This window comes from Schistocerca nitens, chromosome 8 (assembly GCF_023898315.1).
Source record: "Schistocerca nitens isolate TAMUIC-IGC-003100 chromosome 8, iqSchNite1.1, whole genome shotgun sequence".
In the NCBI taxonomy this organism is placed as follows: domain Eukaryota; kingdom Metazoa; phylum Arthropoda; class Insecta; order Orthoptera; family Acrididae; genus Schistocerca; species Schistocerca nitens.
In genome coordinates this window covers 526,221,967-526,246,482 of record NC_064621.1, presented here as the reverse complement: position 1 = coordinate 526,246,482, position 24,516 = coordinate 526,221,967, and the positions used below count along the sequence as shown (strand labels likewise).

Sequence of the window (24,516 nt, the reverse complement as noted above, 5' to 3'; positions counted from 1 at the left end):
ACGCATCTAGTCAATACGAGAAGTTGCAGTTAATCTTTGAAGTCTGGAGACTCGTCCAAAGCCGGACTCATTACTGAACACTCACTATTTCTTTTTTTTAAATCGTTTAGAATATCGCCATTGGTAATGGAAACTAGCCTATTGTATTTCAAGCTGCGGGGATTTGGTCACGGCCATGAGTTTCCGCGTTTGCTTTTTTTCGGAGCCCAAAACAGAAACAACGTGGGCAGTGTTGTTATTTATATGCTCCTCATATGTATACGGTTTCTTTGGTTTTTCAGTGTTAAAATCAAGAGAAAGCCAGCTTCGGTTGCTAAATCTGCATCCTTTGTAGACATAGACATAACTCTTATCCGACTCACAAGGAAATTACCGGAGTTGTCACGTCAAAACCTGTCCTGATTTTTATGCCTCTCGTAATTAGTCTCAGTTAAAACTCACGTGCCAAATTTCAGCTGCCGTCATGAACTGGAATTTACCTACAAAACGTCAAGAAAATTGGTGTCTCCATGGCGCTTGAAATTAAGGGAGGTTTACTATCTTTTGATTCAAAAAATCGATTTTTTTTAAATTGCATTTTCGGATCCATAAAAGTGTTTAGAATCCACCCCTGAAACGGTTTTTCCGAATACAGAACGGAAATGTTTGTTATTTGCGGTTAAACAAAAAAGTGTACCTGCCTGAAATCGGCCTTTTTCACGCACCAGTTTTTTTTTCTTTCGGAGGACGAGTTATTGTACCGGTGCTTGGGAGGAAACACACAAAATTCAAATCAAAGTTTGAACGCGTGTGTTTGGAACTTAGCCCCCAAGCATTTGCAATCTGGTGCGAAGACTGTGGAGATTGCGGCTTTCCTGGCAGTGAGCAGCTTCAACGAAGGGTATTCAGCAATTCTGAAGACCATGACAACGATGGACGTCACCCTGGTGGGACTCTATTCGACGACCACCGGATTCAGGCGGCCGAAAACCGCTTGTCACCGGCCATGCGAGCGGCTCTGGAGCAGTCCAGGATGGCCCAGATCGAGCAGAACGCCCTCTAGTAAAATGGAAGTAACTTTGCATAATATTGCATTTATATGTAGTCAAAACTTCAAACGCGTTTTTCTCGAAATGACTTTTTTTTATTTTTTTTATAGTGCGGTACGGTAACTTCAAATCTACTGAACCGATTGGCATGATTCTTTGTTTCCGACGAAGCTAACTAAATTGTCTAGGATTTGCACCACTTTTATTCCGATCCATCAACTGTAAATATTTTTACTTGGCCGACGAAGTCGAAAAATCGATGAAAAAACCTATTTTTTTTTTTTTTTTTTTTTTTGCAAATGGCTGCCACTTTATTTCATATGGTCCAAATAACTTAAGCGAGGTACAACTCCTAAAGAATCTTATATACTTCGCTAACGTCAAGTCAATTTTGATTTCAGACGAGCCGGCTGACTTGTGACATACCGCGCGTGGAGGTCTACATCGAAATTTTGTTTCGTTCCGACGGCACTTCCGCCTTTGCTCTTCCACATTTCCAGTCGAAAAAATTCCAATTTGTAGAAGAAATATCAGTAAATATTTTGAACAAATTTGACATTGATATCTATAACACATCCCGAGAAAAAAATTCTCAAGGAACATGCTTTTTTTCGGGCCCAAGATAGTAAACCTCCCCTTAAGAGATGGGCACCCCTGGATTCCTCTATCTGTTTTTACGGCGAGTGCGCACAATCGGATAAGTGCGGCCGACTTGTTATAGCCACAGCGTTTACTGAAGAGGAATAGTGCTTCAGGGTTTTATTAGAAAGGTGAACCAATATACCTTTTCTGAGGCTCTTTCTTTTGATACCGTTGAGTATTTGGAGATGATTACCAGTTCCGCTGTAGGAAAGGTAAGGGGACCAGAATGTCAGTTCTGACGTTGGGGATGGTAACGGAAGCAAGACTGAAGAAAAATCGAGACACGTTCATTGGATTTGTCGACCTGGAAAAAGCGTTCGACAATGAAAAATGGTGCAAGATTTTCGAAGTTCTGAGAAAAATATGGGTAAGCTATAGGGAAAGATATGTAATACACAATATGTTCAAGAACCAAGAGGGAAAAATAAGACTGGAAGACGAGGAAAGAAGTGCACAGATTAAACAACATGTGTATATGCCTTACTGTTCCGAATTCGGATTTGGCGGATACGATCCACGTATACACAATGTAATATTGTTCGAGGAATTTGACTGGCTCCGCTGGAGGCCGTATGCCTCGACGTTGAAAAGAATTGTCGAAGGTAGACCGGTGACTGTAAATGTGAAAAATAAAGCTGGTCTTGTAATAAAACATCGTGGACTTGTTATTTTCGTATCCAACGATTTCAATATTGGCGATGAAGCATTAATTAGCAGATTGACGGTAGTTCATGCAGATTGTCATATAATGCATTGTTTGAATGTAAAGGAGGAAGTTGCGTCGGACCCGTCGGATGTGGAGGCCGAAACGGAAGTTATATGCCTATCGTCGGATGAGGATGATGACGCGGTTTCGCCGTGCCCGACCGAGGCGGTGGACTCGCCGTCGGACTCTACTGACTAGGCCTATATTCGGACGCATGTGTAAATGGAGGACCGAGTATACGCAGGCTGATACAATACAATTTGAATATGGCAAGATGGGAGCTATTGAGAAACATGAAGAGACTGCTAAAAGCCGGCCGCGGTGGTCTAGCGGTTCTGGCGCTGCAGTCCGGAACCGCGGGACTGCTACGGTCGCAGGTTCGAATCCTGCCTCGGGCATGGGTGTGTGTGATGTCCTTAGGTTAGTTAGGTTTAAGTAGTTCTAAGTTCTAGGGGACTTATGACCTAAGATGTTGAGTCCCGTAGTGCTCAGAGCCATTTGAACCATTTGAACTGCTAAAAACTTTACAACCTTTAGACATTATGATATTAGTGATGAATTTAAATTTTTTGCTAATAAATATGCTGGTGTTATTATTAACAAAATAGTTACGTATGTGTATAGAATAAATGTCAGAGTTGAAAGGCTAACCTTAGACGATAGGTCTAACAAAAAAATATTTGAAGATCAAGGGGCTCTTGAAAAAGTAAGAATTGCATGTACTAACAAACTAGGTGCATTTAGTTTATTGCCCGAACGCTCTTCAGGTGTTCCGTGGCGTAAGTATAGTAGGAAAAATAGGTTTAAGTTTGTAACCTATGCAAAACCAGAGCAAAGTGCAGATATTGGTATAGTTAAAGGTTGGCCCGATCTAGAAAATCAATGTAAGGCAAAGAACAAATTATTTCAGGGTATTAAGGGATGTAGCCTTTCACCCCTACTGCTCATTCTATACGTCGTAGAAACAATGATAGAAATAAAAGAAAGGTTCAAGAGTGGGATTAAAATCCAGAGTGAAAAGATATCAATAATAAGATTTGCTGATGACATTGTTATCCACAGTGAAAGTGAATAAAAAGTAGCCGAAATGAGAACAGCGAGAAACTTAACAATGGGATTGATGAGCTTGAAACAGATGAGGTTAACGAATTCTGCTAATACAGAAGCAAAACAACCCATGACGGACGAGGGAAGGAGAGCACAAAAAGCAGACTAGCACTGGCAAAAAAGGGCATTCTTCGCCAAGAGATGCTTACTAATATCAAACATAGGTCTTAATTTAAGGAATAATTTTCTGAGAATGTACGTTTGGAACACAACATTGTATGGCAGTGAAACGTGCAGTACGGGAAATCAGGGACAGAAGAGAATCGAAGCCTTTGAGATGTGCTGCTACAGAAGAATGTTGAAAATTAAGTGGACTGATAAGCTAAGGAATGAGGAGGTTCACCGCAGACTCTGCGAAGAAAAGAATGTATGGAAAACTCTGGCAAGAAGAAGGGACAGGATGATAGGACATCTCCTAAGACATCAAGTAATAACTTTTGTGGTACTAGAGGGAACAGTAGAGGGTAAAAACTGTAGATGAAGTTATAGGTTGGGATACATCCAGCCAATAATTGAGGACGGAGGTTGGAATTGCTACTCTGAGATGAAGAGCTTGGCACAGGCCAGGAATTTGTGGTGGCCGCACCAGACCAGTCAGAAGACTGATGACTCAAAAAAAGGTTTGTAATCATATCTTTCTGGCCCTTATTCGAGTTTCAAACATGTGTTCTGTACATTCAAGCTTGTCTCGCAGACGATGAGGAACCCAGTCAATATTTTGCCAATTGAAGCCATCAACAGAAAACTCGAGTGAAGGTTAAGTTCAAATGGTTAAATGGCTCTGAGCACTATGGGACTTAACTTCTGAGGTCATCAGTCCCCTAGAACTTAAAACTACTTAAACCTAACCAACCTAAGGACATCACACACATCCATGCCCGATGCAGGATTCGAACCTGCGACCGTAGCGGTCGCGCGGTTCCAGACTGTGGCGCCTAGAACCGCTCGGCCACCACGACCGGCGAAGGTTAAGTGATTTGCGGAATAGCATGCAAACTTTTAGGCCAATATTTAAATATCGTAGTGCGACATGTGGTTCGAAACTAAAAAAGGAGATTAGAGTTTAAAAGATTAAAAAACAGCCGACCAGTTGCAAAGGATAAAGTAATCTTTACCTAGGTTTCAATAGATATAAATCTATCTTCTTCAGAAGACGACCTGGGGACGATGAAGATCGTAATTTATATGCAAGGTAAGATACATGAGTCAAGAATAAAGTATAACATATATTAGGAAAATCTTGTATTACAACATGTGAGAAGGATTGCTGATACTTACAATATTACAGTAACATGGAGTGAAGTATCTTAGTCATTTTTGCAAACATTTACATAACTCAGTTGATCCAAATAAAACATAGCCCTGAGTACAGGGTTTGTCAAACATATAGAAATTAAGAACATAGTAGTTGAAGAGCGCATGGGTGACTGAGTAAAATCGGCCAGCGTAGTAGCACTGCGGCCAGGGCAGGTGGCGCTCAGGTCGCAAACTATTTGCCGATTGGCGTACTGAAGTAACATGTGAGGTATCAATATTAAATGCATCCTTAGATAGAGTTACAAAAATAAATAAAATTATTTACCACTCCCGTTGTGACATACTGGGAGTTATAGGCGCAATCACGTAGAACATTCATCAAAAACAGGACAGGTGGCGCTTCCGCCATGAGTAATATGTAGTGGCATATACAGCCAGAATATAACGGTTATATTACCATAATAGTGAAACACATAGGATGTATATAAGTAACAAATTTTAGAAAATCGTAATGGCTCTTAAGTCATAATTATGAAACCTGGGCTATAATCTAGTTAATACATATGTAGAATGAAAAAATTAGTACATGAAGGCCCGTATATTGGCAGCCATACATCGTGAGAAAAATATATTACATAACAGGCAGTGAGCTAAAAGATAAGAAAGTGCATTATAGCTTCCTGAGGAAATGGAGTACTGAGGTTACTAGCATTTATGTTATATATTAAACAGTACGGGTTTGAAGCCTTCGAAAAATTGTCTACAGGCAAGGTTCAGCTGATCATTAAGTATATTGCCGTCTTTGAGCTCAAGATGTTTGAAAATAAATAGCTCTTCCCACAGATCTTCTCCGTCCTTTGACTTGTCTGTGTAGGATAACCGTGTCTTCTAACTGTTTTGGCGTATGGCCGGTTATCAAGAGGTGTTCAGCAAAAGTAGAATTGCGAAAATTTATTCCTTTTTTACCTAATAGATGCTCTTTATATCGTGTTTTCACAGCTCTGCCTGTTTGACCAATGTAATATGAGGGGCAGTTATTACAGGTTAGTTTGTAAATACCTGAATTAGAAAACCAATCCCTGGCAATCTCTACTGACTGTACAAGATTTCTTTTTAAACTGTTGTTTGTAGAGAAAGAGACGTTACAGTTATATTTTTTATTTAGAAGACGTTTGATCCTATACGATATGTTACCCAAGAAGGGGATGGAAATAAATTTTTTAGTTTCTATGGTGTCTGTGGGGAGGTTATTTCTCAAAGTCGAGCAATTTTGGGAAATTTTCTTATTAAGCAGGTAATCGATCACATTCTGGTTGTACCCATTATTGACCGCATTAGCTTTGATGACATTCAATTCCTTTTTTTGGGGCGCTGGTGATAAAGGAGTGGTTACCATTCGATGAATGGCGGAATGAAAAAATGCCAGTTTATGAGCTTTTGGATGAGTTGAGTCAGCAGGAATAATATTATCTGAATATGTTTCTTTGCGAAAGATATTGAAATGGAAGGTATTATCTTGTATAGAAATTGTTAAATCTAGAAAATTTAGTTCGCGTTTATCATTTTGAAGTTCTTTAGTGAAGGAAATTTTTTCATGTAAACCGTTGAAAGTGTTAAAGAGAAGCTCTAAATCACAATCTGTGCCGTCAAAAGCAATGAAAATATCATCAACATAACGTGCATAATAGCGGATTTTTTGGCGTAATTCTGAACTAGAATTGAAGAATTTTGTTTCCAGGGCGTTGATGAAAATCTCTGCTAGAATACCGGCAAGTGGGCTACCCATTGCTAAACCATCTGGCTGTACATACATTTTCCCATTAAATGTGAAATAATTGTATTTTAAAACGACCTTAAGCAAATTAATGAGTTCCGCAATCTGTGTTTCACTTAATTTTTTATGCTTGAGAAGATTCTCTTTTACAAGGTCTATAGTTTCATTGACCGGGATATTTGTGTAAAGGCTGACGATATCAAAGGACACCAGTCTAGTGTCAGGTGTACAAAGTATAGACTGAATGTTATTAATTAATTCCTTACTGTTTTTTATGGAGAAGTTATTTTCAAATGTGAAAGCATCTTTAATTTTAAAATGGAGGCGCCTAGCGAGCGTATGATGTGGACTACCTATACCATTCACTATAGGGCGGATAGGGTGATTTCGTTTATGCAGTTTAAACTGGCTTCTGAGCACGGGTGGTTTTGGGTTCATGTTTATAAGCTCTTTCTTTTGAAACTTATTGAATAGGCTGACGGAATTAGTTAAAGTACGCCGGATTTCATTTTGCAGTTCAGCAGTAGGATCTACAGTAACCCCAGTGATATCGTTTTCCTCAAAAAACTTTACAGTCTTTTCTATATATTCATTTTTATACGCCACGACGGTGGTGTTCCCTTTGTCACTCTTAGTGACTAAGGCATCGTGCTCTCTAAGTTTATGATTAATGCTTTTTACAATACTAAATTCGTCCGACTGCACATTAGGAGATAATTTAATTTCTTTTTCTATTATGTTGTTACATTCATAGGCACATTTGACTTGCTCAGTTTTCTCTAATTTCAGAGATTCTAAACCGATTTCTAGGTCTACAATGAGATTACAAACAGCAGGATATTTATCGAGTTTAGTAGGCAAGTTATATTTAAGGCCTTTGCACAAAAAGTCATTTTCAGCCTGCGTAAAAGTAATATTGGTTTTATTTAGTACTCTATCGTAAAATAGGCGCTTGACACTATTATCTGCTGTCTTAACACTTTTACTTGTGGTCCTATTACTAAACTTCAAAAGCTTTTTTTCATGTCTAGCTTTGATTACTTCTTTACGATTAAAGAGCCATTCGTTAATACTATTCCACAGGTGGTCAATTTGAAAATTACAAAGATCTTTAAAGGCTTTAGTTAAAAACAAATGTATACAGTAGGCTTCACTATTAAGAACATCTTTTTTCTTATACAAATTTATTGTGCTCTCCGAAATAGTTAAATGCACTAGCTTCTTTTTAATAGAAGGAACTCTGTTACACTGTTTAAGGTTTACGTACGCTTTCACATAATCAGGAATAATGTCTTTCTCTAGGCACTGGTGATTAAAGTCAATAGCCATACCTGCTTTCACAATTTTTAATTTGATGTCCATATACCTGGATGCAGCTTTTGATACCTCGGCGGGCAGGAATTTCAGTATTTTAAACATAGCTGCGATACAGCAACGGTTCCACGTCAAAAGATTAAAAAACAGCCGACCAGTTGCAAAGGATAAAGTAATCTTTACCTAGGTTTCAATAGATATAAATCTATCTTCTTCAGAAGACGGCCTGGGGACGATGAAGATCATAATTTATATGCAAGGTAAGATACATGAGTCAAGAATAAAGTATAACATATATTAGGAAAATCTTGTATTACAACATGTGAGAAGGATTGCTGATACTTACAATATTACAGTAACATGGAGTGAAGTATCTTAGTCATTAGAGTTTAACATCCCGTCGACATCAAGGTCATTTGAGACGGAGCAAAAGCTCTGATTGTTTTGAAGGTAGGGAAATGAAATCGGCCGTGCCCTTTGAAAGGAACCATTCCGGCATTTGCCTTGAGTGAGTTAGGGAAATCATGGAAACCCTGAATCAGGAGAGCCGGACAGGGATTTGAACCGCCGTCCTCCCGACTGAGCTGACCACTGCGCCACCTCATTCGGTGGTTAGTAATGACAACTTGTGGGTCCACCTGTATGGCGAAAAAAAACGAATATTTTTCCAGTGATGGCGCCAGTGCCACAGTTAATTACCAGTTACCTCTGAAAGAAACGACAGGGACAAAAGTTACCTTATCGGACAAAGAACGTAAGTTGTAAGAAACGCCTACGTACAAGTACCATTCAAAAGAAATTTCACTTTGGTCATTGTGAGAGTGCACTGTATTGGTGGAAGCGAAACTGCAGAACGACATAAGAGTCGGTTTGATATAATGACGACGTTTAGCCCGTACCTACGAGCACACGTTTTTTGGTCGCTCCTGGAGTCTAGTGTCTCATTTTAGAATCAAGCGAAGAAAAGCGCAATACTGTCCGCCATAAGCAGTTTTCGCCATTTTCTAAAGTTTTTGTTGTTGTCAGACGTGAGGTGGTGTCCTGTGTAGCTTCAGTAAATATTTCGCTTTCCACGCATTTAAGTACTGTATCATATGTTACACTTATTTGGAATATATTGTTAATTCTTAACTTATATAATTTTATGGTGAGTAAAATGCTATATATTTATACTACTATTGATGTATCATGTGGTTAGTTAAGCCATACTTCGTCGGTCTTGCACCATCGTCTATCTTGAAACAGAAGAACCTTTACCATGGAACATATTATACCTGCAAATGAACTGAGTTTCTGTAACAGCTTTACAATTTTACCTCCATTGAAAATGAAAATTGGTGTTAGTTTCCGGTATCTTGTATTTAGCTCGTAACTGGTTTTGATAATACTTATACTTAATTTAGTTTCGCTTATTGATTATTGGTGTGTAGTAGAGTAATAATGTAACAGATAGACGATCAAATACACTACTGATAAGATTTTCTCGCTTACAACGCTTAGTTGTGTATTAAATTGCAATACGATACTTGTTTATAGGTACTTTGGAGAACGTTTTTATGTTTGGGAAAACCTATATTTTCTCAAGTAATTTCACACAAAAAGTGAATGCCATCATTTAAAAATGGAAGAAGGAAATATATTTAACTGTTTATTACGGAGATGGCTAGAGGCGAATGTTTGAGAAGTGTATCCAGGTACAACACTCTCCCTTACTGTTGTTCGTATTGGACACCTGGAGGTCAAATTAACGTGTGGAGACGGTTGCATACTTTCTGGGTCGACACACCTCTCCCATGTTGTTAAAGGACATCATATTCGCTGTTGACTGTACAAATCATTTGCAGTTTCGGCCTTTGCACCATTTTCAGGTGATACTACAAAGGATTTCACTTCAGAACATGTCGGACTTCAAAGTTCTCCGACAGGCATAGATTTTTTAAAGTCTGGCATGTGCTGAGGTATAATCTTTTGCAGTAGCACTTGAAAATGGCCCAAAGGGTGAAATTGCACTTGTGAAACAAATGATTTCTACAGTCAACGGCGAAAATGATGTCCTTTAAAAATTCTACATAGCTGTGAACCCCAACCCTCCTATTTGCCTCCAGAAAGGCAGCACACAGTTTTGTTACTTTCTCCTCGGGGTACCTAAGGGCTAAGAGTCGTCACTTTATAGGTAATATTCAATAGCTGGTGTAATTGACGGCGTATGTGCATATCGAGGCAGATGTTGAATGTTCTCTGTCTCACAAGGCTGAAAGTTTGACGGAGGTTGCTATGATGTACGGTAATTTGGAGAGCTGCATCTACGTCAACATGACTACTCTACAATTTACACTTAAGTGCCTGGCAGAGGGCTCTTCGAACCACCTTCAGACTATTTCTCTACAGTTCCGTTCTCTAACAGTGCGTGGAAAAAGAGAACACTTAAATCTTTCCACATGAGCTCTAATTTCTCTTATTTTGTTAGGAAGATCATTGCTCCCCGTGTACGTTGACAGCAGTAAAGTATTTTCACGTTCAGAGGAGAAAGTGGATGACCGAAATTTCATGAACAGACCTCACGGGAACGAGAAACATCTATGTCCTAATGACTGGCACCCCAACTCGCTTATCACATCCGTAACACTGTCTCCCCTATTTTGCGGTAACACAAAACGAGCTCCCCTTCTTTGGACTTTTTCGATGCCCTCCGTGCCGGCCGCTGTGGACGAGTGGTTCCAGGCGATTCAGTCCGGAACCGCGCTGCTGCTACGGTCGCAGGTTCGAATCCTGCCTCAGGCAGGTTAGGTTTAAGTAGTTCTAATTCTAGGGGACTGATGTAAATAAAATGTCGTGTGACTAGGGCCTCCTGTCAGGTAGACCGTTCGCCAGGTGCAAGTCTTTCAATTTGACGCCACTGCGGCGACTTGCGCATCGATGGAGATAAAATGATGATGATTAGGACACCACAACACCCAGTCCCTGAGCGGAGAAAATCTCCGACCCAGCCGGGAATCGAACCCGGGCCCTTAGGATTGACATTCTGTCTCGCTGACCACATTTTTTTTTTTTTTTTTGTCGTTGTGTTCGGTCGTTGCGGACGTCGGAAGACATCCTGTTCAAGTTCGCTGGTTGATCCTTCCACTCAGTTTTTTTATTACAGAGGCCAACCGGATCTCTGGCCGAACACGCTGAGCTACCGTGCCAGCGACCACTCAGCTACCGTGGGCGGACGGGGACTGACGACCTCAGATGTTAAGTCCCATAGTGCTTAGAGCCATTTGAACCATTTGACCCCCTCCGTCAATTCTATCTGTTAAGGATCCCTTACTGCACAGCATTACTCTAGCAGAGGACAAACAAATGTAGTGTGGACCTATTGCATCTACTAAGTGTCTTGTTAATAAAACGCAGTCTGTGGTTCGCTCCTCACAACATTATCTACGTCATCATTCCAATTTAAGTTGTTCGTAATTGTAATCGATAGGTATTTAGTTGAAGTGACAGCTTTCCCATGTTAACGACCCTTTTTGCTGTAAAGTCACAACGCAGACACGGTCCTAGCACGAAATGGTCATTCGAGATATGTTGACAGAGTGAATGGTGTTCGCCGGGCGCAGTGCGCCATTCGCGCGGTTGCCAGATGGGCTAGGCTGTGCTGTGTACGTACCCTGATGGGATGGCCGTCGTGCGTGCGGTGCGCGGCGCACGTCTCGATCATGAGCAGCGCCATCCACGCGATCTGCTGCGCATGCGTGGAAGACTGCTTGTGCAGACCTCCGGCCACGCAGTAGGCGTCTCCTATAGTCTCCACCTGCAACAGGAGAGCGCCGCTCTACAGCCTTTCCCTCCCTTACCTTCCCTCAACCTATCCTCTGACGTGAGCCACTGTGACAGTAGGATGTGTAAAGTTTATACTTTTAGAAAATTTTGGACTTGATCCTCCACACTGAAAGGTGTATAAATACGTATAAATGCTATAAAAGTACCTTTTGTTAACAGCTCAAAACAAGGTTCTTCAGACGTCTGTTAGTTTGGAATTCTTTTCTGGTTTTTGGAGTCCGCCTCAAAAGTTGGCAAAAATCTTTCTCACTCTTTTCAGTTCCTTTCAGTATTATCATCATGTTGCATTTTTTTGTACACAATGACGCTGTTTCACATTTCCAATTACAGATTTCTAGAGTGTTGATAAAATATCGATGTATCGAGAATTTTCCCAAAAAATATCGGCATACATCGGAACATTTTTTCCCAGCATATACCCATATGGCCAGATAATTGGAAAATTTGAATAATAATCCCCATTTATAAGAAAGGGGACAGAACAGCATGTGAAAACTATAGAGGTATAATACTCCTAAGCACAACTTATGAGATCTTTAGAAGTATATTAAACGAAAGGATACAGAAGTGTGCAGAAGGCATACTAGGGGAATATCAGTTTGGTTTTCGACCAGATAGAGGAACAACTGATCACATATTTGTGATAAGACAAATGATGGAAAATTTCTATGCATATGATATAGATCTGCATTTCCTATTCATTGACATCAAACAAGCCTTTGACAGCATAAATCGGCAAGAACTACACAGAGTACTGAAAGAAGTTGGTATATGTGCTAAACTACTAAGACTAATCAGAATGACAATAACAAAGACAAGAGCAAAAGTAAAGGTCCTTAGCAGAACAAGTCAAAGCTTTGACTTTAATAAAGGTGTGAAGCAAGGCGATAGTCTCTCCACTTTCCTATTCAATATAGGCCTGCATAGTGTAGTAAATAAAATCAACAAAAGAGGCACCATATTTACGAAAACTAGCCAGATATGTGCATACGCTCATGACGTTGCTATAGTAGGAAGAAATACCAACACACTCCTAGAAACATACCGGGCAATGGGAAGAGAAGCCTTAAAAATTGACCTCATAGTAAATGAGAACAAAACGAAATATATGGTAATGTCACAATCTAAGGCCAGAAGAACCCCTAAAAACCTAAACGTCAATGGGAAATGCTTCAAAGGAGTGTCCTCTTTTAACTACTTGGGAGCCCTAATAACAGATGATAAAAGTATTGGAAAGGCTATAAGGAAAAGAATACAAGCAGGAAACAGAGCTTACTTTGCAAATATCCAACTATTGAAAAATAGCCTTGTTACAAGGAAAACTAAACTGAAGATATGTAGTTCCCTAGTCCGACCAATTATCACATACGGGTCAGAGGTATGGACGTTGACAGAATACAATAAAAATGCACTAAGAACCATTGAGCGGAAAATACCACGCAAAATCTATGGGCCAACAAGGGAGGAAAAAAGCTGGAGAATACGCTACAATGCCGAATTACAAGAGTTAATACAAGGCAGGGGCATAGTAAAATTTGTGAAATCACAACGAATACCATGGCTGGGACACTTGGAGAGAATGTCAGAGGATAGAATTCCAAAGAAAATGATGAAAAGGTAATCCATTCAGTTAGGAGAAAAGGGAGACCTAGAAGAAGATGGATCGACGAGGTAATAATGGATATCACCAGTATGGGAGCACGCGGGTGGAAAAGAGCAGCAAATAACCGAGAAGTGCGGAGGAAGGTTGCTGAAGAAGCGAAGGCTCACCAAGGGCTGTAGCGCTACTGAAGAAGAAGAAGAAGATATACCGATATCGAAGTGGCAATATCGAGGGCCGATATTTTTGTTTTATATTTTTTTCGCAATTTTCAGTAAAGATTTGAAATTGTTCTTTCGAAATTGTAGTAGAACATAGTTTTACTTTCACTTTGTGAGGGAGTCTTACTACTTTTTGAGCTTTCAAACAATTTTTAACTCAACTAGTGTGCTATTTCGTCACATGGGCATTCTTCAAAAACAGTTGCTGAAAGTGATGAACAAATATCTAAATGAGAAGATTGGTCGCTGCAGTCGTCGGAGACGTGTGAGGGGAAATGCTGACGTAATCAGCGCTCGGCGCTACCAACAGAAACTGCAATGTTTAGCTTCACCACGCAATTTTGACACTACAATTGCTAGGTCGCTGGCGTTTACAGAAAAAAAAAAAAAACAGGGAAGTCGACATGCAGTGTTCCAGACAAATCCCATATGTGACGATACCGGACGACGGACGCCTTTTATTGTGCCACTACCACGCAGTTACCATTGTTAGGAAACTGGTTATTGCCAAGCTTGAAAGTGCATCGTTTGCATTTTAATTCTTGCTCTAAGGGGGATAGGCAGGCTGCTAGCTTGCTGATGTACGGAGTGTCTAATAGTAAATCAATACTTAAATATACAGTCCTAAAACTGGCATTATATTTACAATATGCAGCCGATATTTTTTTCTTCGATATATGGCTACAACGAAACATTTATTCTGTTAATCGAAGTTGGATAACGATACTTTTTAAATATCGTTATATGAGATACCCAATATTTTTAATGTCCTAGTTTCTTGAGGGAACTCAGTATATAAAGTTTTGACAAGGAATGCATATCTGGTAATGTACATTCGTCTCTTGCTACACAAAAGAAGTGTCGGTATCGTCTCAGTCGATCACATACCATTTACCTCCGAGTGCAACAATGGCTGCAAGAAAGCTGGTACATTCGTAACTAGGAGGGTTGACTGTGATGCTCCACTGATGCACACTGGGGTTTATGAAGAGTGTCTATGAAAGCATGTGTTGTAGATACACCACACGCAACGGACAGAAGGGTCACAGATGTCAGAGCTCATTGTCCCTGCTGTGTGGGTACTGTCACGCGGGAGATTTGATGGCGATTCGATCATCAAACTTATTTTGCATCCAAACGATACAATTCCGGCCATGAATTCGTTATCAGAACTTTATCTGAACGCGAACCAGGAAGTCTCCCGCAGAACTGCTTCTTCTGACATCCACTGCTTTTTCTAGCCACAGAAAGTAAGTACCGAAACATGTTCTTTCAACAAAAGGCTTTCACATTAATTACAATCCCGTGCGACAAGCATAGAACTGGAAGAGGAGTTTTTGTGTGTAAATTAGGCTGTCTGCACTTTCTGCTGGCGCTGTTTCTACAGGTATCGAAAAATCTATCTGTGTATGGCAGGTGTAAAATACGTACTCTAAGAAAATACTGGGGTGAACCTTCTCACCTTACACCTTGTAAAAAAAGAACGTACAAACACTATAAAATCTTCTAACGTTAAAAAGACTTACATCTCGTGCACTTGTGGTCTAATCCTCTGATGTTCTTGTTCACCTTTTAGTGGGATACAAAACTGTATTGTAGCAACAGTTCTGATGATGTATTCTTTTCATAATACCGAGAATACGGTCCTACGCCAGATAAATATAAATCTACAATTGTAAAGATTTGTGAGCAATACGGCTCATAGGAATAATAAAATGACTAGTCGAATTAATATATGTACACACTAAGACAAAAAAAAAGGGATGGAGCACGAAGGAAGTATCCTTATGGGACAGAAAATCGGTGGATATGATGTACACATATAGACAAAGAAATGATTACAATTTTAGCAAAATTGGATGATTTATTTAAGAGAAAGAGCTACATGAACTGAGAACTGAGTAAGTCAGTAAAGCGGGGGCCACATCTGGCTCTTACACAAGCATTTATTCGGCTTGGTACTGATTGGCAGAGCTGCTGGATGCCCTAATGAAGGATACTGTGCCGAATACTGTCCAACTGGAGCGTTAGATCGTCAAAATCACTAGTTGGTTGGGGTACCCTGCCCACAATACTTCAAACTATCTCAGCTGGGGAGACATCCGGCGACGTTGGTGATCACGGTAGGGTTTGGCAAGCACTAAGACAAGCGGCAGAAACTTTCGCCGAGTGCGGAAGGGCATTACATTGCTGAAATGTAAATTCAGGACCGTTTGCCATGAAGGACAACAAAATGGCACGTAGAACATCGTTGGTGTGCCACCTTGCTGTAAGGGTGCGGCCGATGTTTCCAGGCATTTCTCTTTAGAACGTTAGGAGCGTCTCTCTGACTTCTGTTGCAGTGTGGGGGTGAAAATTGCATCTTGCAGGAGCCACAGGGTAAAGGGTACATCTCAGATTAATCCATTGCGCAGAATGACAGAATATCACCCACACGACAAAGTAAGTACCGAAAGATGTTCTTTCAACAAAAAGCTTTCACGTTAATTATAATCTCGTGCAACAAGCATAGAACTGGAAGAGGAGTTTTTGTGTGTGAATTAGGCTGTCTACACTTTCTACTGACGCTGTTTCTATAGGTATCTAAAAGTCTACCTGTATACGGCAGGTGTAAAATACGTACTCTAAGAAAATACTGGGGCGAACCTCCTCATCTTACACCTTGTAAAAAAAAGAACGTACAAACACTATAAAATCTACTTTCGTTCAAAAGACTTACGTCTCGTGCACTTGTGGTCTAATTCTCTCATCTTTTTGTTCAGTTTCTAGTGGGCTACAAAATTATATTGTAGCAACAGTTGTGATGAAGTATTCTTTTCATATTACCCAGCATACGGTCCCACGTCGGATAAATATGAATCTACAATTGGATAGATTTGTGAGCAATACGGATCATAGGAATAATAAAATGACTAATCGCCTTAATATGCGTACACTCTAAGACAAAAACAAGGGATGGAGCACGAAGGAATGTCAACGGACGGATCACCATCAACAGTATCAGACGTCCTCACTCCATGAAACACTGAAGGGGTTTGCAGTTTAACTCTGGACACTTGCACGGCGAAGACTGGTGGTCGGGACCTTACGCCACCGCCTCTCCTACCATTTCCGTCCAAATAGGGATGGAAAGAATTTGTGTCACCATCAGGGGGTGAACCTCCCACGCCACCGAAGAGGCATTTGTTGCCGGCTGGAGTGGCCGAGCGGTTCTAGCCGCTACAGTCGGGAACTGCGCGACCGCTACGGTCGCAGGTTCGAATCCTGCCTCGGGCATGGATGTGTGTGATGTCCTTAGGCTAGTTAGGTCTAAGTAGTTCTAAGTTCTAGGGGACTGATGACCTTAGCAGTTAAGTCCCATAGCGCTCAGAGCCATTTTGAACCTTTTTTTTTTTTTGAGGCATTTGTTTTGCGACCTCAGCTACGGATTCGAGTGTTGCCGGAGTTATTCACGGTGGACTCCAAAGTGCAAATGATCCAACCGACTGGGAAAAAAGCACAGGTGACTGTCTAAGAAAGGTAAAAGAACGAAGCAGCAAAATTACAGATTAATATTGCTACCTTCTGTTACCTGTAACTTTTATTTGCTTCATAATCGTTGAACACTTTCTCAGTTCGAATATCATAAACTTTCTTGAGGCTAAGCAGCTTAAGTCCACGAATCAGAATGGTCTTGGAAAGCACCGCTCGAACGAAACTCAGCTTGTCCTTTCCTCACATGATATACTATGAACTATGGATGAAGGACCACAGGTACATTCCATATTTCTAGATTTCCTAAAAGGATTTGACACGGTGCCCCATTGTAGGCTGGTAACAAAGGTACGAGCATAAGGAATAAGTTCACGGATTACAGATATGTGAGTGACTCGAACACGTCTTAAATAATAGAACCCAGTATGTTGTCCTCGACGGCGAGTGTTCATCGGAGACAAGGATACCGTCAGGAGTTCGCCAGGGAAGTCTGATAGGACCGCTGTTGTTCTCTGTATACAGAAATGATTTGGCGGACAGGGTGGGCAACAGTCTGCGGTTGTTTGCTGATGATGCCGTGGCGTACGGTAAGGTGTCGGAGTTGAGTGACTGTAGGAAGATACAAGACGACTTAGACAAAGTTTCCAGTTGGTGTGATGAGTGGCAGCTAGTCCTAAATGTGGAAAACTGTAAGTTAATGCAGATGAGAAGAAACAACAAACCTGTAACATTCGGATAGAGTATTACTAGTGCCCTGCTTGACACAGTCAGGTCGTTTAAATATCTGGGCATAACGACGCAAACCGATGTGAGGTCGAAGGAGCATGTGAAAACTATAGTGGGGCAGGCAGACGGTCGGCTTTGGTTTATAGGGAGAATTTTAGGAAAGTGTGGTTCACCTGTAAAGAAGACCGCATATAGGACGCTGATGCGACCTATTCTTGAGTACTGCTCGAGTGTTTGGGATCCGTATCAGGTCGGATTGAAGGAAGATATCGAAGTAATTCAGAGGAGGGCTGTTAGATTTGTTACCGGTAGGTTACGGAGATGCTTCTGGATCTCAAATGGGAATCCTTGGAGGGAAAGTGACGTTCTTTTCATGAAACAGTATTGAGGAAATTTAGAGAACCGGCATTTGAAGATGAGTGCCGAAAGATTCTGCTCCCGCCAAGATACATCGCGCGTAAGGACCACAAAGATGAGATACGAGAAATTAAAGCTCATGCGGAGGCATACAGACAGTCGTTTATCCCTCGCTCTATTTGCCAATTTACGTGTGGAAAAGGAGGGAAATGACAAGTAGTGGTACAGGGTATCCTCGCCATGCGCCTTGTGGTTTGCAGTGTATCTATGTACATGTATATGTATAGGTAGATATCAGATGATGGTGTAATCCCAGTCTTTTACAGTTTCAATGAAATTGCTCTTGAGTCAAATATAAAGGGATCGCTCAGATTTCATTCCAATGTTTCGCATTTATTATAGACTGAAGAGCCAAAGAAACTAATATGTAAACAGGCAGAATACGGCGCTGCGGTCAGCAACGCCTATATACGACAACAAGTGTTTGGCGCAGTTGTTAGGTCGGTTATTGCTGCTACAGTGGCAGGTTTTCAGGATGTAAGTGGGTTCCAATACGGTGTTATAGTCGGCGCACGAGCAATGGGACACAGCATCTCCGAGGTAGCCATGAAGTGGGGATTTTTCCGTAGCACCACTTCACAGGTGAACCGTGAATATCAGGAATCCGGTGAAACATCAAATCTCCGACATCGCTGCGGGCGAAAAAAGATCCTGCAAGAACAGGGCCAACAACGACTGAAGAGAATCCTTCAACGTGACAGAAGTGCAACCCTTCAGCAAATTGCTGCAGATTTCAATGTTGAGCCATCAACGACTGTCAGCGTGCGAATCATTCAACGAAACGTCCTCGATATGGGCTTTCGGAGACAAAGTCCCACTCGTGTACCCTTGATGACTGCACGACACAAAGCCTTACGCCTCGCCTGGGCCCTTCAACACCGATATTGGACTGTTGATGACTGGAAACGTGTTGCCTGGTCGGACCAGCCTCGTTTCAATATGTATCGAGCGGATGGACGTGTACAGGCATGGAGACAACTTCATGAATCCATGGACCATGCATGTCAGCAGGGAACTGTTGAAGATGGTGGAGGCTCTGTAATGGCGTGGCGCGTGTGCAGTTGGTGTGATATGGGATCCCTGATATGTCTAGATACGACTCTGATAGGTGACACGTACGTGAGCATCCCGTAGGATCATCTGCATCCATTCATGTCCATTATGCATTCCGATCGACTTGGGCAATTCCAGCAGGACAGTGTGACATACCCCTCGTTCAGAGTTGCTCCAGGAATACTTTTCTGAGTTTAAACACTTCCACTGGCCACCAAACTCCCCAGACATGAACATTATTGAGCATATCAGGGATGCCTTGCAACGTGCTGTTCAGAAAGATCTACCCCCTCGTACTCTTATGGATTTGTGGACAGTCCTCCAGGATGCATGGTGTCATTTCCGTCCAGCACTACTTCAGACATTAGTAGAAACTATGTCACGTCGTGTTATGGCACTTCTGAGTGTTCGAGGGGCCCCACAGAATATTAGGCAAGTGTACCAGTATCTTTGGTTCTTCAGTGTATAAATACAGAAAGAAAAGTACGGCACGTGGTGATTCGCAGGAATGGGGAACTATATGAGTTAACTATTGCTACGAAAAAAATGTTAGATAAATTTATTTACGTCATTTAACAGTAAAACCATGTAATTTAAGAATACATAAAGTAAATTTTTTCTTGAAGATGACATCTTTCAGGTGAGCTCCACTTTTTCTCAAATATTCATGCAGTCTCTTAGATAAATTGTGCTTGATTCGAAGTAACATTTCAACCGGAATTTTAAAAACTTGTTCTGAAACCTATGTTTTAAATTATTCTTTTGTAGCAGAACCACTACGATACACTTTACTTTTAGCGTGATCCCACAAGAAGAAATCGCACGCTGACGGATCATGGGATCTGGGAGCCCATGGAAAATCACTGTTTCTCGAAACCGTATGGTTGCCAAACAATTACCATAAAGCAGCCAGCGATATTGGCGCAGTATGTGACGTTGATCCGTCTTTCTGCAACCAACTGTTCTGTGTCTGGTGGAAATGTCTCTAGTTTTCTGCCCAACGAAAGTTGGTGCACAGCGTCGTACCGATCCGATGTCACTGTTGTCCCGAGGCCGTTCTCGTCTAGATCTACCCCCTCGTACTCTTACGGATTTATGGACAGCCCTGCAGGATTCATGGTGTCAGTTCTCTATAGCCCTACATAAGGGCCTGTTATGCCATACGATGACACAGAACACCTCACGGTAACATTGCTGCTGTGCAATGGACATTGGTGTAGCTGAGCAGGACTTTTTTGTGCCCAATAACGAAAATTTTGTTTATTTAAAGAGTACCTGTTTAGACTAAGAAAGACACGGCATAAATGAGATGACATTGCTGATAAAAATATGTCACTGAAAATTGTTAAAAGAGTGCATCTGATTGCAGGAAAGAAAGAAAGAACTCGAGATATCTTACGAGGAGACGGAGTATATTGACACCGACGCGGTAAAGAAAATCATCTGCAACAGTTTGAAATAATTAAGAGGGAAGGAAAGTTTAAAGAGGTAAAAAAATAAATAAAAGATAGGCCACCTGTATATTTGCGAATGGGACTGGAACTGGACTCAATAAGAGTAGGAAATTAAAGAAAAGCCCTATGAAAATAAATTGAAAAATATTTAATGTGCATTAAAAACGAAGTGCTCAATGATGCACATCTGCGAAATCAAAATCTGCTGCCGTGAATTCTACATCTACATATACATCCATACTCCGCAATCCACCTGATGGTGTGTGGCGGAGGGTACCTTGAGTACCTCTATCCGTTCTCCCTTCTATTCCAGTCTCGTATCGTTCGTGGAAAGAAGGATTGTCGGTATGCTTCTGTGTGGGCTCTAATTCCCTGATTTTATCCTCATGATCTCTTCGCGAGATATACGTAGGAGGGAGCAATATACTGCTTGACTCTTCGGTGAAGGTATGTTCTCGAAACTTTAACAAAAGCCCGTACCGAGCTACTGAGCGTCTCTCCTGCAGAGTCTTCCACTGGAGTTTATCTATCATCTCCGTAACGCTTTCGCGATTACTAAATGATCCTGTAACGAAGCGCGCTGCTCTCCGTTGGATCTTCTCTATCTCCTCTATCAACCCTATCTGGTACGGATCCCACACCGGTGAGCAGTATTCAAGCAGTGGGCGAACAAGCGTACTGTAACCTACTTCCTTTGTTTTCGGATTGCATTTCCTTAGGATTCTTCCAATGAATCTCAGTCTGGCATCTGCTTTACCGACGATTAATTTTATGTGGTCATTCCGTTTTAAATCACTCCTAATGCCTACTCCCAGATAATTTATGGAATTAACTGCTTCCAGTTGCTGACGTGCTATTTTGTAGCTAAATGATAAGGGATCTGTCTTTCTATGTATTCGCAGCACATTACACTTGTCTACATTGAGATTCAATTGCCATTTCCTGCACCATGCGTCAATTCGCTGCAGATCCTCCTGCATGTCAGTACATTTTTCCATTGCTACAACCTCTCGATACACCACAGCATCATCTGCAAAAAGCCTCAGTGAACTTCCGATGTCATCCACAAGGTCATTTATGTATATTGTGAATAGCGACGGTCCTATGACACTCCCCTGCGGCACACCTGAAATCACTCTTACTTTGGAAGACTTCTCTCCATTGAGAATGACATGCTGCGTTCTGTTATCTAGGAACGCTTCAATCCAATCACACAATTGGTCTGATAGTCCATACGCTCTTACTTTGTTCATTAAATGACTGTGGGGAACTGTATCGAACGCCTTGCGGAAGTCAAGAAACACGGCATCTACCTGTGAACCCGTGTCTATGGCCCTCTGAGTCTCGTGGACGAATAGCGCGAGCTGGGTTTCACACGACCGTCCTTTTCGAAACCCATGCTGATTCCTACAGAGTAGATTTCTAGTCTCCAGAAAAGTCATTATACTCGAACATAATATGTGTTATGAAATTCTACAACTGATCGACGTTAGAGATATAGGTCTATAGTTCTGCACATCCGATAGCGTTATTCTACTCCGTGTATTGCAATACGCTGGGAACTTATTTGGTCACGTGACTGACAAGCTACTGTTTAGTCACTAATGATCTAGTCGTGGACATAACGTCAACCCCAATATTCCTTCTCTGCCCAGACGCGATTCCTAGTTGTTAAACAATGCACCTAGTCACTGTGCATGAAACGGGATCGAGTGGAGGAGAGACCCGTGCGAACTAGAATAAGGCAACAATAAAGACGAATTTGTATTTACCTTTGTCAAACATTTAATACTGATTTATCTCTAGAGGAGGTAGTGTAAGCGCGTCTTCTAGACGTAGAACTGAACTGTGTGCAACAGGCAGGCAGGAATGGAACTAGACTAGGTCGGTAGTGAGAGGAATCGGGAATAAAGGTATCCTGCCGCCGGGTGCCGGGTGGAAGGCATGCAGACCATGTACCTGGTTGTTGCATAACTTCGTAGTGTTTTTGTTTTGCATGTTGATATTCCGGTTGCTATGGGTTTACTGACCGATTGTACCATTTTTTTTATTGGCAGTTCGCTGTTGCTATTTGAGTTTACATATTGTCATTTTTTCACTTGGAGACAGTGAGTGGAGCTATGGACGTTAGAAAATGGCGTGCAAAGTGGAGACATCGGAACATTTCAGACATGTTCTTCTGTTTCAGTTCATTAGATGTGTGAAAACAGCGGAGGCACCCAGAAACATTTGTACCAGGTATGGAGATAATGCCGTTGAACAGAGCATGGCAAGAAACTCGTTTTCTCCTTTCAGGGACGATCGTTTTGACGTTAATAACCACCCACGTTCAAGAAGACCTTCGGGGTTTGATGAAGACAGTTTAAACGCATTAACCCACAATGCAATGCAGTCGAGAACGGGCAAATGTGATGAACTGTGATTATTCCACCATCGTGCGAATTTGCATGCAACTGGGAAGGTTCAAGAAATGGATATATGGGTAATGCAGGTTCAAGCCAAGATCACGAAAATCAATGGGTGGCCATACTTGAAACTCTTCTTGACCACTTGCCCACCATCAATTGGCTCGTGGTGAACAGCACCGACGATTTCTATCCTGTATCGTTACTGGCGACGAGAAATATTGCCTTCATGCTAATTTAAGGAAAAGAAAGCAATGGTTGAGTCTAAACAAAGCAGTATCTTCCCAGACAAAGACCTGCGCGCATACACAAAAGATAATATGGTGCATCTGGTGGAACCATCACTGCTGACATTTATTGCCAACAACTCCCTTGCAGACATGGTGCAAGAGCAACGAACTCGAAGACTGCGTGAAGTGACGCTACTATACAATAACCCCGTCCCCCTTGCCCCACAGTCGCGTTCTGCTAGACTGACAAAAGACGCTGTACAGGAGCTGGGTTGGGAAATTTTCCGCAACCACCTTATTCAAATGATTGCGCTCTCAGATTTTCACCTTTTCCTCTCTCCATCGAACAGCCTTTAAAGGACTTCCTTTCCGAATCAGAATGCCCTCCGAACATGGCTCTACGAGTTTTTCGCCTCAAAACTGCGTGATTTCTGCAGTCCCGGAATCGAAAAAATGGCTCTGAGCACTATGGGACTTAACATCTGAGGTCGTCAGTCCCCTAGAACTACTTAAACCTAACTAACCTAAGGACATCACACACATCCATGCCCGAGGCAGGATTCGAACCTGCGACCGTAGCTGTCTCGCGGTTCCGGACTGAAGCGCCTAGAACCGCTCGTCCAACGCGGCCGGTGGAATCGAAAAGTTACGCGGCGTTGGCAGACTGTTGTGAATAGTGAAGGAGCATATATTACTGATGACTTAAGTCATTGTTATTTGTAAAAATGGCTCTGAGCACTATGGGACTTAACTTCTGAGGTCATCAGTCCCCTAGAACTTAGAACTACTTAAACATAACTAACCTAAGGACATCACACACATCCATGCCCGAGGCAGGAATCGAACCTGCGACCGTAGCGGTCGCGCGGTTCCATACTGTAGCGCCTAGAACCGCTCGGCCATTTGTTATTTGTATCTGGTGTGTTTATTAAATATATGAAAAAACACCACGAACTCTTGTACATCACAATACTATCGGGCAAATTAGTTCGTGCGTACTAGGAAGAAAAGAAAGACACCCGGTCGTCTTCTACCACGCCACCAACACTGCAACATCGAAATTAACGTGCCGACTCTGTGAAGACATGGGATAAGCCCGTGAAAAAGAAAGGATCTACTACTTTCACTGTCTCAATTTCTTATCTATTACCATCAGAATCGCCTGATTTAATTTGACTACAATCCATTATCATTGTTTCACTTTTGTTGACGTTCATCTCATAACCTGCTTTTCAAGACCTTACCCATTCCGTTCACCCAATCTTACAAGTGTTTTGCAGTCTCTA

At 41.6% G+C, this 24,516-nt stretch overlaps 1 protein-coding gene across 1 annotated transcript in view; it reads right to left on the bottom strand.

The window, feature by feature from the left end:
- LOC126199652 (head-specific guanylate cyclase-like) overlaps positions 1-24,516 on the bottom strand; it is a 332,527-nt gene that overhangs the window by 36,203 nt on the left and 271,808 nt on the right. Inside the window, exon 6 of the mRNA XM_049936580.1 lies at positions 11,478-11,621. Coding sequence (XP_049792537.1) covers positions 11,478-11,621 — 144 coding nt within the window. The remainder of the gene's footprint in view (positions 1-11,477; positions 11,622-24,516) is intronic.